At 38.2% G+C, this 15,222-nt stretch overlaps 1 protein-coding gene across 1 annotated transcript in view; it reads left to right on the top strand.

Annotated features, from left to right (window-relative positions):
• Window positions 1-15,222, top strand: part of OTOG (otogelin) — a 114,794-nt gene that overhangs the window by 13,478 nt on the left and 86,094 nt on the right. The window contains exons 5-15 of the mRNA XM_075755030.1: window positions 3,176-3,268; window positions 3,482-3,636; window positions 4,030-4,148; window positions 4,561-4,766; window positions 6,051-6,181; window positions 7,013-7,119; window positions 7,987-8,096; window positions 8,909-9,034; window positions 11,637-11,745; window positions 12,640-12,686; window positions 13,543-13,688. Of these exons, the coding sequence (XP_075611145.1) occupies window positions 3,176-3,268; window positions 3,482-3,636; window positions 4,030-4,148; window positions 4,561-4,766; window positions 6,051-6,181; window positions 7,013-7,119; window positions 7,987-8,096; window positions 8,909-9,034; window positions 11,637-11,745; window positions 12,640-12,686; window positions 13,543-13,688 (1,349 nt within the window). The remainder of the gene's footprint in view (window positions 1-3,175; window positions 3,269-3,481; window positions 3,637-4,029; window positions 4,149-4,560; window positions 4,767-6,050; window positions 6,182-7,012; window positions 7,120-7,986; window positions 8,097-8,908; window positions 9,035-11,636; window positions 11,746-12,639; window positions 12,687-13,542; window positions 13,689-15,222) is intronic.

Here is a 15,222-nt window from a genome sequence, read left to right as displayed (position 1 = left end):
ACTCATCACTGAGTCATTTGACTTCCAATTCAGATTTGACTAACTCCCTTTCTCTCTAAAAAGGGAGCGAGGGAGATCCTTCCCAGTGACAACAAGGGTCCTTGGATCAGCTAACTGTGTGCACAATCTGAGTAAACATGGCTTGAAGCAGGTTACCTGAGCCATGCTTAAAGGGGAGTCGTTCAACCTGAAACATCAAAAGGGGACTAACTTCCTCTACAACTGAGGAACATGACTTGCAGTCTAATTGCAGATTATTGTAACTGAACAAGCAATAGGCATAATGTTAAAGAAGCAAAAAACAGAGACCTGAGCTCTGATTACACAGGTCTCGCACCACTCCAGATGAAAGAGATCAATGTCTGCCTCTCTTGACAAGAGGAATAAGGCTTTTGCATTAGTGACAAGATTGGCCACTGTGAGTATGTAAATGAGATGGCTCAGAATAAGTAGGGACCTTTCTACATGGTGCTTGCATTAGTTTTTAAATTGAACTCATGGTGGCCAGGCAGGGAAGGGAGTGTTCTCTTTTACTTTGTCTACCTGCCTTGTTCTTTTCAGCATGGCCTTCCCTGCTCCCCCCGCCCCCCCCCTTTTTTTTGAGGGGTGGTGTGTGTTAAAAACAAAGGAATCAAAATTAATCATTCACATATTTTAACAGTCTTCATATAAATAATTATTATTTATAATTTTGCAAATGGAAATGGCAATATAAACACCAATAAACTCTAAACTGATGTATTTTGGTAGAACTCAGTAAGCAAGGGTTCTGTAATCTTGTAACTGAAGATAGTATTTTGTAAAGTCACATGGCATAAAGTAGATTAACATTTAAGCTCTTTTTTGTTTTTTTTTGATTAATTATGGTATACCATAAGTTTCTTGAAGCTTTCCTCATTCTAGCATTATAGTCAGTTGTGACCACAGACCCTCTTTCTTCAAAGTCTCTAGGATCTCACAAAGCAGAAGGAAATTTAAATAGGACCTTTTCCTCATTAAACTTCTACATTGACCATGCTTTAGTAAAGCAGCTGGTCATGATGTTTGAGGTAGCTTCACAAAAGGCAGAGTCTTAACAGTATTCAGTCCATGAATTCTGACAGGAGTTTGCATGTGAATTAAATGTTGGATGCGCACTTAGCTTGGTGCGTACATCTGAAGGCAATTTGTGTGTGGTAGATACACTTGCAAAACAGATGAGGTTTTTAAGAGGCATTGGGAAGTCTTGCTCAAGCTAAAGTAGAGACTTAAGAAGCTGGAGAGTGTTTATAGCATCTTGTTAAAAATGCTCTTTCTGATTGTTAACAGATGTTTAATTGCTTTTGGCTGGGGTACACTCACAAGATACCTTCCATGTGCAGCTTGCTTTTGGATTATTTTAGTGTATTTAAAGCTCTTAGTAAGAGGGTATAGTTCACTGGCTTCTGTAATGGTGCTTCTATTGATGTTCTCTTCTGGCAAAACAAACTAAATATGTGTTACAAAAGATGTTGGTAGGAAATTGGTATTGGTAAAACATCAATAGAATGAGCTTATAGAAGAGGGAGGAAAAATGAGGTCAGGAGAAAACACCCTTTGAAACTGATTTATTTTTCTGTTGCTTTTGTTGGAATGAAGAATTCAGCATCCATTTAATGGCAGTAGGATGTCAATGATCAACTCTTAACTTGTTAAAAAGCATTTGTTTCCTTGCAATTAGTTTAAAAAAAAACCCAACAAACAAACAAAAACCACTCCGTTTCAACCGTTCTCTAAAGTAGTTCAGAATCTGCTTTTGGTGCTGGTGCTTTAAATGTATATTTAGCAAAAGCTAATAGTGGGAACAAAACCTAAAGATGGTATTACCCATGAAATCATGAAACAGTGGTCCATATTATAGAAGGCTTTCCTCTGAAGCGTAATTCTGGCAAGACAATTGTAGAGTTTATTTGGATTGTGGGAAGTTGACCTTGCTTTATTTTGCCTGCATCAGGCTTTATTTTGCCTTCAAACCCTCTTTAGCAAAGCTTTCTCAAGAGCCTGAAGGTAATCTAGGTATGTTAGGACTTCCGTGTCTACAACTGATGATTAGATATTTTCATAAGCAAGGGTTTTACTGAAATGGGAGAAAAGATCTTTTTCTGTGAATTCTGGTTTTCAGGACAGAATTAATTAAAAAATTAATATATAAGATTATTTTTCAAGAATGATGTGTTTATAAAGGTAAAGAGAACAAGAAGGCTGAGTCTTTGGTTTGTCTCTTCCTGAAATAGCTTCTCTGAGCAACCTGTCTGCTTGTCTGCAAGAAATACATTCTCAGTTTCTGTTTTCCAAACACAAAAATTACTATGATTGTGTACTACTCAATTATTAAAATTCAAATGCTTTCCTAAAGAGACTTAAACTTTAAAAGATCAAATATTAGCAAAATAAGTGAATATATCACAATTGTTTGAAAGCATTTAATCACAAAGTCTAAATTTAGTATTAAGAAGCTTTGTTTCTGCTTGTGCATATCTTTCCTTTGACTGTGAAAACTTGTTACGTTAGATTTTGATGAGAATCTTCCCAGGGAAAATAAAAAGTAAAAACCCCAATGCCCAATCCCACTAGGCTCACTATACTTAAGCATTATTTTTTTTCCTTTCTTAAAAGTTTGTCTCTAATAAAATTAGAAACAAGAGCAGTGGTCTGTGTCTCCATGGAAAGTGTTTGTGGTTGGTATACTTAAAAGGTGTAAGATGGAAGGAGGGCAGGCAGCTGAAAGATTTACAGCTGGGATCTCAACATTTGTATTTCTACGGTAGTGTGCTCTCATCCTGGTAGAGCTTACCCATACAGTGTTATTTGTAGCAGTCTTTTATATAAGGATATAGGCACCGTGCTTTTTTGTTGTGCAATACTTGTTCACTTCTATTCATTGCTTAGGGGACTAAAACCATGTCAGTCTAACAGATATCATCCATTTTGATTTGACTTCTCTAAATGTGCAATAGATTTACATCATCTGGTTGTGTTTCTTGGGGTGAAGCTTTTGCGGTATGTTTCCTGTTTGTGGAGGCCTGTCAGATTCTCCTGGACACTTAATGCAAAGCTTCTCCTGTCATTCATGGAGTTACGTTCAGTGACAGAACTGGGTCTTAAGAATGAAAATTATCGTGACTTATTTTTAACATGCCTTGTTTTTTCTACTCAGATTCGTTTACATGTTTTAATGGAGGTGAGTGTGTCTACAGAGAGCTGTGCAACTGCAGTCGATTTAATGCAACTGGACCAAAATGCCAGACAGGTGTGTAAAGAGAGAAAACTAACTGGGTTTGAAGATTGTACTCAGGTTTCCGCGGTTAGGAGAATGACTACCCTCTGCCTAAAGGTTCCTTCATGCCCTAGTATTTTTCCCTCTCTTTTCTGTGGTGATATTTCATAGCATACCACATACATCTCAACTACAGATTGAATCCAAAAACCAGTGATACTTCTCAAGTGACTCTCCTTTTGTTAGTGTATAATACAGGTGCTGAAAGAGATCATATATGCAGAACATGGGGTCAATATAATTTTGAAACTTTTGATGGACTCTATTATTATTTCTCTGGGAAATCCACATATGCGCTTGTGAGACATACTGAATTAGATGAACAGAGTTTTTCCATACAGGTAGGAGTCTGCACTTCTATGCTCCTTTTAGCTGTTGTTGAGCTTGCTAATAATGCATTGATATTTAGAGATTAAAGATAACTTGTGATGATAGTATGGGGTTCTAGAATGTAATCTAGCTGTAATTCTAATGTAATGTGGGCTACCAGTTACTTTAGCACAAAATGTAAACAGCTGGAAGGAAACTGATGCGTGTACTGTCAAAAACTGCTGCTGCTGTGAAGAGACTGCTCTAAAAAGAGTTCTAATTGTACTCAGTTTTTTTGGGGAAGAGTGGGACCAAACTACTTGTTCACATGCTGAGGGTGATCGTGGGAGTATTAGTGGTGTAACATGGATTACGAAGAGTTTGATTAAAATCTTGACTTTGACACTAGTAATTTTATTTGGCAGGTGAATAATGATCCTGAGTGCCATTCTTTTCCTTACTCCTGCAAAAGGTCCATTAGTTTATTCTTTTCTGGAGATCAGCAAATAAAGATGAGCAGTGAAGTTACCTATAAAGGATTTGGGTAATTACACTCCTGTTTCTGATGCTGTAGTTTTACTGGAACTAATCTCATGATACCGATTTGATAACAAAGATATAAACTAGATCACTTATTTGTTGGTAGCTTAAAAAACCCCAGCTATCCAGGCTACAACTGTAATAATTATTCCCCATCTATAGAGTGGTATCTGAGCAAGGTGATGTCTAAATGAGTGGTAGGTACATAGTATTAAGCAGCATGGCTATTGACATTGATACTTTGATATTTTTTTTTTGCTCTTATTTGCAATTTCATCTTTTTTTAGTGGAATTACTCTGTATTTATATCAAGGGTTTTCAGATGTATGAGAAAGTCATTAAATCAGCAAGTAATTTATTTTTAATAGTGATGCTTTCTCATGTAAAGTTGTTTTTGACTCTGTCTCATTTCTCAGAGTACAGTTACCTTATATTATTGGAAACTTACACATCCAGAAGCTAGCTGGATACTTCCTAGTCAGGCACCAGTATGCCTTTACTCTGGCTTGGGATGGTGCATCTGCAGTGTATATCAAAATGGCACCAGAGTACCTGGGCAAAACACATGGACTGTGCGGAAACAATAATGCTATCCTGCAGGATGATCTTGAAACTAGTTATGGTGAGTATTTAAAATATTTCCTTTTAAATGTTCTCTGCCCACTTAGTAATTTTATATAGGAACCTGTGGAAGCCTGAGATACTGCTATTGGAAATAAATCGATAATTTTAATTAGTAAATCAAATTGATGAAGATGCCTAATCTCATTTGATATGGCACTTCATTTATTCTAACACTTTAAGAAGTGACCAGTGATCCTTGGATACCAACTTCAGCTACTTCCAAGAGTCTTGGCTCTCAGTGAATACTGAGTGAAGACCTCTATAAAATAAAAAGAACAAGGCATAAAAATCAGGCCCCTTGTAAGATACCTCAAGTTAGGTGATAAAAACTTCTGGAAATCGTTGCTTTGGGCTGTTTAACTGTTTGCTCCTCCTCTTTAAGGGTATTTCTGTAGACTACTACTTCAAAGCTCAGAATACAATATGCAGTAGGTTTCCGCTGTTGTTCAAGTGTGCCACTCAATTTTAGAAGGCATCAACCCTGCACTAATATCAGCTCTTACACGCATTGAATAGTTTGCTCATTAAATCAAAATGGTTAAAAGAATACCAAGATCAATAGCTCATTGTTCTCATTGCCTTCAGAGACTTTCCTCTACCCTCTCGCTTTTCTCACAGTATCTCAGTCGCATAAAGCGGTGATTGTGGCACAGGTTGATAACGCTGCATACTAGCTTTATCCAGGGAGCAGTAGTAATAAAGATATGGCAAGATATACATTCATGGGTAATCCAAGTAGTAATCACCGTCACCGCTTCTCTATGATGGAATATACCTTTCTTAGTTTAAAGCTAGTGTGGACATTTCCACTTATGTGAAAAAGTCACACCTTTACTTGGTTAATGTATACAATCATTTTGTACTCCTGCAGGGACCCAGACTGCCTCATCTTTCTTGGATTTTAGATTCTGGGAGTTTTAGATAAAGTAACAGCATAGGCCTGTGTGTATATATCGTTTATTACAGCTTTTCTTTCCTTTATTCTATTCAAGGACTGCAGCAGGCATGGTCCTGCTCCCTAAAACTCTTCCTTGCCAAATCACGAGTAAGCTTCTTTCTGCCATTCTAAAGCCTTCGTACTGTAGTACCTTTTAAAAGTATTTTTGTTTCTTAGAAGGACCAGATTGTCTTCAGACTAACAGCTGATTCATTTAGTTGTAGGAAGGGTTTGGCACTCTCTGCTTGATATAATGTTTTGATTATTGAGATGTTTTCCTGGGAAATCCTATAGAAACATTGTTGTTCTTCCAAGTCACCCTGTGACTCTGTGTGTCTTGTTTAGGAAAACTGACAGATGATGTAACAGAATTCGTAGAGAGTTGGCAGGAAAATCCTCCTCAAGGAAGACCCAATTGGGATAAATCTCTTCTCAATGAACCACCCTGCCTGACACAAAGCCGTGATTCTCTACAGGTTTGGATCAACACGGAAGGATTATTATAGTAGTTGGTGATTCTAATTAGAGTGAGAACTTCACTTAATGCTTTGGAGGAGACTGGAAATATTGTCAGTTCTTTTTTTGAGAGGTGGATTAAAATGATTGCTGCAGCAGAGCTTCCCTTGTCCTTTCCTTTTCCTCCTCACACTTTTCTTCTGTATGAGTTTGTAATTTAATTCTTGATCTTTTCAAATGTTATATTGTCTGCATAGCAGCCAATAGAAGTGTTTGAATCTGGGACTAAATGAGTGAAAAAATGTAAAGTAGGAGTGTGTTCTAGAGACGGTTCCCATTCCTTCCCTTAGGAAGGATAGAAAGAAGCAGGCAGGCAAAACCAGAATGAGAGTGTTAATTTGTCAGTGTTTAAAATACAAATTATTGTTACTTTTGTCCATCACATTGAAGTAGTTTTTCCTCTTAAGTAATGTTTTCAAGATACAACCGTGAAATGAAGTGCTTTGAAACTAATGCCAGGTATGTTTTATTTCTTTTGCCTTTTACTGTGTAATTTAACTAAAATGAAGACTGTTTCAGGTCATCTGGGCTTAGCTGCAACAGGGTCTATGCCTTTCTTGGGGAAGGGGTATATTTTATTACCATTGGTATGACCTTGGATAAAAAAATTCAATGTTACCAATACTCTGGCATGGAGAGCAATATGTTGCTAGCCACTGCTTCTAGTTAATGAGAGGAAGGTGATTCATAGTCACAGGCTGAGATGTCTGTTCTCATTTTTCCATAGTATTCTATTCTGCTTAGGTTTATTTTTGAAAACCTCTTCACAACAGCCATCTCATTCATTTCAGAGGGCATACACTCTGTGTAATATCTTGTTACATCCCCCATTTGAACAATGTCATGAATATGTGAGTCCTCTTCCTTTTATGGCAAGCTGCACCAATGATCTTTGCATGTAAGTGAATGTTTTTTGGGTAATTCCAAAGCTATTATAAAAAACATTGTCCTTCTATCATAAGAATGAATTGTAAATGTTAACAGAACTAATGTGTGTCTTTTTCTGCATGTCAGTTTTTATCTAACATTCTCTTACTATCTTGCTTTTCTCACTTGTTCTAGTTTTACTGCCAGAAATTTCTGTGGAGTTGTTCCTGGGGTTTTTTTTTTTTATATAAGGATGGCCAAAATCAGGCCTAGATGCTTTCATAATTTGTTGGTGTACCTTCCTTTGAATATGGCATCTGTTTTGATTCTGAGTGTGCAATATCATTAGTATTTCTAACCTTAATGAAAAATAATAGTAAATAGACCAGTTTGGCATCTGCAAGCCATATGTTAATCCAATGTAAAGAGGAATTTGATTGCTATTTGAATTTATACTATCATTTCACAACCTGCTATGCTCCTTGTCCAAGCGCTTTTGACTAGTTAAATTAATAGGCAGGACAGGAAATATAATTTTCATTTCTTGTACCATAGTGACTCACTAGTAGTCTTACATTTTCTTCTTGTGAGTTTTCTGAAGGATGCTGCTACTCTTGTAAAAATCAAGACCTGTATTCAAATCTGTTTATACTGCTGTAACTCTGGCTTTCATGGATTTATTCAGGACATTAGTGTCAGGCATCAAATATATTGACCTGTCTTACAGTGTGGCAGAATGTCTTACCCAGTGACTTAGCCAAACGACACAGTACCTTAGAACATTATTAAAGTAGATTCAAAACAATGTGCTTGTATGCAAAGCAGGAGCATTCATGAGGTTACGATTGCATGTTTGAATGTAGGTAGAAAATAATATGTGAATTTTTATTTGTGTAAGGTCAGCAGTTGATAATGCAACTTGGTGTCGAGCATTAACTGAATATGCCAGAGCATGTGCCCAAGCAGGAAAGCCACTTCATGGATGGCGAATGCACTTTCAGCAGTGTGGTATGCAGATGCTTTCATACTTGGAAATACTGCTTACTAGTTGTATTTTAAATATGCTCTTCATACTTTTACTTCTTTGTCCTTCCTCCTATTTTGAACTTGTATAGTTCTCAATGAAAGCATAACTCTGCAATCACTTCAAGGCTACATAAATGCAATGGAGTTTCTTTTCATATGTGTAATTTGTACTGAAGGTATTTAAAGCACTGAGCTTATTAGAATGTGTTTTAAGAACCTTCTTACTAAAACATCAGAAATTCTCTAAGATTCTTGGTTTTTCATACAGCTACTCTTTCAAATATTGTCCAAGTCTTCATGACTCTCTGATGTATAAAATGTGTGTCATGAGTGTTAAAATTAAATTTCAATTATACTTGCATAACTCTATCTTAGAAGTCACAGAAAGTAAGCTTGAAAAAGATCATCTAATTTGTCCACCTGTCTGGAACACAGTGTCAAAACTGCTTTGTCATTCATGACAGAAGATTTCCCCTGTGTTTCTACAAATGTTTGTTGATGGATGTTCTACCACTTCCTATGCTGGTCTCCGTATCAAAGTAGTTCTGCTGTGAGAAAGCTTCTCTGAGGTTCCTTTGGTGTAATTTAAGGTTATTCCTTCTCAATGCGCCTTTAATGGACAGAACATGAATATATGTATATTGTCTGTGTGTGTGTGTTATGAAAACAATTGTTTAATTGTTCTAGACAACAGATACTCAATTGATCTACCAGAAAGAAATGTGTGCAATCTATTTAAGCCCTAGGCAATAGCAGAATACCTTTTCAATCCTTTACCTGTTTCTGTTTTTTAGTGATTACCTGTGCTGAACCCTTGACCTACAATGAATGCATCAACTGTTGCCCAGTTTCATGTCATCAGCAATCACAGTGCATTGACAGTGAGCTTCCCTGCATTGATGGATGCTACTGTCCAGATGGTAAGTTTCGCTTCTCAAATACATATTAGTTGATTCCATGTAACTTTCAGATTGTTCTCTCCCAAGGTCTATGTATATGGCCTGGTGTGTTGGTTTTGCGTGGCAAGGTTTTGGTAGTGGGGGGGGCTACAGGGATGGCTTCTGTGAGAAGCTGCTAGAAGCTTCCCCTGTGTCTGATAGAGCCAATGCCAGCCGGCTCCAAGACGAACATGCTGCTGGCCAAGGCCAAGCCAATCAGCGCCTCTGTGATAACATATTTAAGAAAGAGAAAAACAGTTAGAGAGAGCTTTTGCAGCCAGAGAGAGGAGTGAGAAGATGTAAGAACATCGGCAGACACCCAGGTCAGTGCAGAAGGAGGGACAGGAGGTGCTCCAGGTGCCAGAGCAAGATCCCCCTGCAGCCTGTGGTGAAGACCATGGTGAAGCAGGCTGTCCCCCTGCAGCCCATGGAGGGAGGATGAGGGGGTGTAGAGATTCCACCTGCAGCCCGTGGAGGACCCCACGCCAGAGCAGGTGGAGACACCTGAAGGAGGCTGTGACCCCGTGGGAAGCCCGCGCTGGAGCAAGCTCCTGGCAGGACCTGTGGCCCCATGGAGAGAGGAGCCCACGCCGGAGCAGGTTTGCTGGCAGGACTTGTGACCCCGTGGGGGACCCACGCTGGAGCAGTTTGCTCCTGAAGGTCTGCACCCCATGGGAGAGACCCACGTTGGAGCAGTTCATGAAGGACTGTAGCCTGCGGGAAGGACTCACGTTGGAGAAGGTTGTGAAGGACTGTCTCCTGTGAGAGGGACCCCACGCTGGAGCAGGGGAACGATGAGAGGAGTCCTCCCCCTGAGGATGAAGAAGTGGCAGAAACACCGCGTGATGAAGTGACCGTAACCCCCACTCCCCGTCCCCCTGTGCCGCTGAGGGGGGCGGAAGTTGAAGGCGGGAGTGAAGTTGAGCCCAGGAAGATGGGAGGGGTGGGGGGAGGTGTTTTAAGAGTTGATTTTATTTCTCATTCCTCTACTCTGTTTTGCTTAGTAATAAATGAGATGAATTTCCTAAGTTCAGTTTTGCTCGTGATGATAATTAGTGAATGATCTCTCCCTGTCCTTATCTCGACCCATGAGGTTTTTTTCATTGTACTTTTTCTCCACTGTCTAATGAAGGAGGGGAGTGATAGAGCAGCTCTGGTGGGCATCTGGCCCTCAGACAGGGTCAACCCACCACAGCCGGCTAGATTAAAGCATTCACAGGAGCTTTTTATAAATGCAGTGCCAACAGTGTCTGGATGAGTGACCCTGTTTTCCTTGTAACTGACGAGAGCCTCTTCCTCCCTCTGTAACAAGTGGGAATAAGTTTCAGCACAGATCCACATTCTAGCCATAGAGCTCCACAATTTGAGTGAAAAATGGAGTTTGCTCTGTTGTTGACAGACATCCTGATGTTGACATCCTCCTGATTCTGGCGGTTGCTGTTTGGGGTTTTTGGGGGTTATTTTAGTGGGTTGTTTTGTTGGGGTTTTGTTTGTTTGGTTTTTATTTTTTCTGAAGAACATCTGCCAAGTCAGGTGCTTAGGATAGCTCAAAAATGTGACATGACTAAAACTCATTCATGTGGCCAGAAACAGGTTTTGACACTGAGATTCTTACACTGTTGTATGGTTCTGGCAAGTGGCCTATAGCAAAACTTTATTACCAAAAAATATACTTTGATGTTCAGTTTTCCCCTTGTTACTGGTTTCTGTTGGATACAGAATTCTAACAGAGGACAGAGAAAGTTACAGAATCATAGAATGGTTGGGGTTGGAACAGACCTTAAAGATCATCTAGTTCCAACCCCCCCTGCCATGGGCAGGGACACCCTCCACTAGACCAGGTTGCCCAAAGCCCCATCCAGCCTGGCCTTGAACACTTCCAGGGAGGGGGCATCCACAACTTCTCTGGGCAACCTGTTCCAGGGCCTCAGCACTCAAACAGTAAAGAATTCCTTGCCATTTCTTATGCCATGGATCTTCAAGTCCTGCCTCTTATATGTACCCTGATGATTTAAAAGTATAATCATCTTTGTCACATGTTTTATCTTTTATGGGCTAGTAAAGTCTTTTAGCTTCTGGCTCTCTGATAATGGAATAATTAAAAAGAACAAAACAAAAATCCCCCCAACAACAAAAAAACTCCTGCAAAACCCCCCAAAAACCAAAGCAAAAAACCATTGTAGTAAAGTAATGACCTTAACAGTGCCGTAAAACAGAGGCAAAGATTTGTAAAAAAGAAAGGAAGCCAAAGTTACTCAAAGCAGCAAGGTTTGATGTTTGTTGTTTGTTTTCGTGGGTTTTGTGTGGGTGGTTTCCTCCCCCCTCCACCAATACTAAATACTTGTTATTCATACTGCTATTAGTGTATGTCAAGCAATTTAGGCACTTGGTCCGTGTAATGTAGTTTATTTAATATAATACAAATGCACAGTTCTGCAAAAATAACTATCAAAAAGTCTAGTTTTATTGTCATAAGTGACCATTTGTGGTGTTCTTGGGTATACTTGTTAGTGCTCCATGTGCTCGATTTGTTAGCTGTTTGAACAGATATTTCACTTTTTTCTTGTTGTTTTATTTCTTCTAGGCTTAATTTATGAAAATGAATTGTGTGTCAAGCCTATGGACTGTCCTTGTGACTACCATGGAAGTTTCTTTGAAATGGGCTCAGTGGTTTATGAGGAATGTAATAACTGGTTAGTAAGTTTTCCTTTTTACGCTGTGGACTTAATCCTTTCATGGTCATGAGGGACAACTTCTTTAAAGCCTGTTTCAGTTAAAAATTGAATACAGTTGCCAAGTCCTCACTGTTGCTACGTACAAAACCTGTTGTACCTTATATGTTTTGCAATGAAAGGAAAGATAAAAGAACCTGTAGAGCTATTAATGTGGAAGAAGAGCAAATGACAGATGCTGCAGAGAATACTGTAATGTTTAGTACTCTTTTCACCTTGAGCTCTGCCTCAAACTAAAAGGAATCTAGAATTTGAAATATTAACCAGAGAATTACTTTGACTTGACTTTGTCTCCTGTTTGGGTTGTCTCGCTTGGACACAAATAGCCTGATGTCAATATGATATTAAGCTGCTCTTTCAGGAATTTCTAAGTTAATTTGTACATGGGAAAGAAAAATTTGTAGAAAGAGATAATGCCTTTTTTTGGATCAACTTAATTGAAGAAAATGGATGAGCTTGCAAAAGTTTTTTGGAAAAAAATTTTTTCCACAATGTTTCTATTTTTTTAAAGTAATGATTCAAATCGCTTGTTGTTTGTTCTTTTCAATTTTAATAATCCTTAACTTTATATAATGGTTATCAAGGAGCTAACAAAAAAGAAAAGTGTTACTGAGTGCATGGATGAAATTTCACCTAATCATATCCTCATGACAAGCTCTTGCCACAGCTTCCAGAGTTCCAGCTGTGGTTGCCACAGCTTTCAGAGTTCCAGCTGTGGTAACTCTGTTGCACCCTTTTGTGAGACTCAAGACGCTTGGTGCTCATTCCATAGAGAAGATATCCAGGAAGAACTGAGGGACAGCCATATATACTTCACCAAAAACAAAAAAAGAAACTTTTTTGTTTTTATTTCAGCACCTGCATTGGAGGAAACTGGATTTGTACAAATCTTACATGTCCGGGTATGTGAAAATCTTGAATACTTAACTTTTTTAATAATTGAATTTTCACTTGGGGTAGAATATTGCTGTTAGGTCTTAATATGATATTTCACTATATAATTTTTATTTCTATCTACATGTAAACACATCTCCACACACAGATTAAATATTAAAATGGTCTGAATAGCAGGCATCTGCCTTTTAGCTTAGTGCAGTAATATGTCTCCCTATACATTACCATAATTTCTCTGGTAAATGGGTCATTCTTGTTATTCAACTAAAGTTTCCTCTGCAATGGTCACTTGACACATTATGGCGAGATTACTTTTTCCCCCATGATATTGCTGGCTAGTGATATAGTATCTAGGTATTTTACAAATACTAGTTAATTATTTTCACAGCTTGCCGGTGGAGTGAAGGATGTTATTGTCACTTCACAGGTAGGCAGCTAAACTGCAGAGATTAAGGTCAAAAGGATTTTGCATGTTAAAGGTACCCATGACCTCATGGTTCTTATAGCTGCCTGTAGGTTCAAGCACTGGTCTCAAAGTTACCAGTTAACTGTGGGAGTGTTTAATGTTTCTGCAAATCAGTTGTTAGAGCCACAAATCAAATACCCAGAATTTAAGGATCACACATACTATTGTCTTCTTTTGGGGGAAGAATTGTTTAGGTATCCTGGCATCAGGTAGGAACTCCGTAACAAAAGCAAGGATAAGATTCAGTTCCTAACTGTGTTCCTAGTACCTGGTTATAATATGAATACAGTTTTATAAATTATAACATATATCAGAGTGTATGAACTCTACGGCAGTAATAACTGTTGAGAGTACACTGTCTTTTCTACATGCTTAAATCCATTATTTATGTTTGTCAGCTGAATGCTCAGTTTCAGGAGACATTCATTTCATGACCTTTGATGGGCGCAAATACACTTTCCAAGCCACCTGCCAGTATATTCTAGCAAAAAGCCGTACATCTGGAATGTTTACCATATCCTTGCAAAATGCTCCTTGTGGACAGGTAAGGCTTAGAACCTTCTTGTATTGTTTATATTCTGAAGAGTTTATTTATTGGAGGGGAAGTATTAAAAAAATGAAAGCTATTTGTGATAGAATATATTAAAATTAATCAGTAGCAACAATTTTCTTTAATAATGAAATAGTTGAACAACAGCAGTACAGATGAAGTCTGTACCTAAATTCTCAGTTTGCTTGCAATAAATAGGAAAGACTATGCTAGTGTTCCTATTCAGTGTTCACTGAGATCATTCAATAGCACCATGGTGGTTCATGCAGCAAACCCTGGATGATGGCTTGTTTTCTTGAGCTTTCTGAATACATGTTTTTGGATTTGCAGCCAGCACAAAATAAGCCTGCTGCTTCAAGGAAGAATGACTTTTTTGTGCCTTGAATATAGATTTCTTTTTCAGCTTTGTTCTTGCAGCTTGAAATTTACTTCTACTTACATTGATATGAAAAAGTTTGGATAGTCTTTGGGACAGCTGTCTCAAATTTGGGTATATGTATGCATCTGTGTTACTGTTGTTAAGTTGGTATCCTGTACAATTAATTTCAGCCAAACATACATGTGCATATATGTAGCTGATGCTAAGGGTGCTTCTACTTTATATTTGAGTTTCTGATACTGTACACAGAAGTCACTAAATATTTAATTACTTTATGTCCAAGACCCATTCTCTGTTGTTGTGTGTGTGGATCTCTGAGCATGTATTATAACCTTGTACCTGTGAATTACGGAACACTGGTAAGATTTTCGCTACAGCATTTCATTCTTATTACAGTCTTGTTAGGTCTTGTAATTTTGAGGAAGTTAAGGCAAGTTAGAATAGATCTTAAACATACATAGGTAGTGTGAGAAATGTAGTCGACTGAGTTGAGCTGTTTCCTGCAGTTGGGCTTTTCTCACTGACTTTGAGTCCTACATATGCACATAAAGGCAGAATTTGGCCTGCATTTGTATTAGGGTTATAATGCTACTGTGGATGCCTACTTACTAAGCTGCTGGACTTGCTATAGGAGCAAGATGTTAAACTTAAAGCTGTTGATCTTGGCCAGATTTATGTTCTGTCTCTGCTGGTCTTGTGTAATAATTTTTACGTAGGAGCAATATTGCGGATATTTGAAGTGTGTATAGACTTAAATATGACTTTTTGCTGTATTTCTAGACCATCTATTATATGTTAGGCCCAAATTTTAGTTCTTGGTTTCCATATTGTTGCAGTTCTGTACTTTGCATAAAATCAGATTTAGCACCATTACTTTTTATTTCTGTGGAGGTAACTACACTTCATTGTAGTAGTTTTCTTTTGTGTTTTAAATAAATGTATGATTCTATAAGTCCTTTTACACTAATGTGATTGCATTCATTCTTCTCTGCAGCTTGTATTGTTCATGAGTTTGAGATTTCCTTGGGAAGAAAAATGGTCATATAAGTTGTCATACTACACTTTCTAAAGGCATATAAGTCTTTTTGCCTGTATGCACTAAAACCTACTTCTCTGTATGACAGAGAAGATCGTTAAGCAGAAGGAAGT

This window comes from Balearica regulorum, chromosome 5 (genome assembly GCF_011004875.1).
Source record: "Balearica regulorum gibbericeps isolate bBalReg1 chromosome 5, bBalReg1.pri, whole genome shotgun sequence".
NCBI lineage: Eukaryota > Metazoa > Chordata > Aves > Gruiformes > Gruidae > Balearica > Balearica regulorum.
Note: the sequence above shows the minus strand (reverse complement) of the source record. Positions and strands in the feature narration are given on the sequence as shown.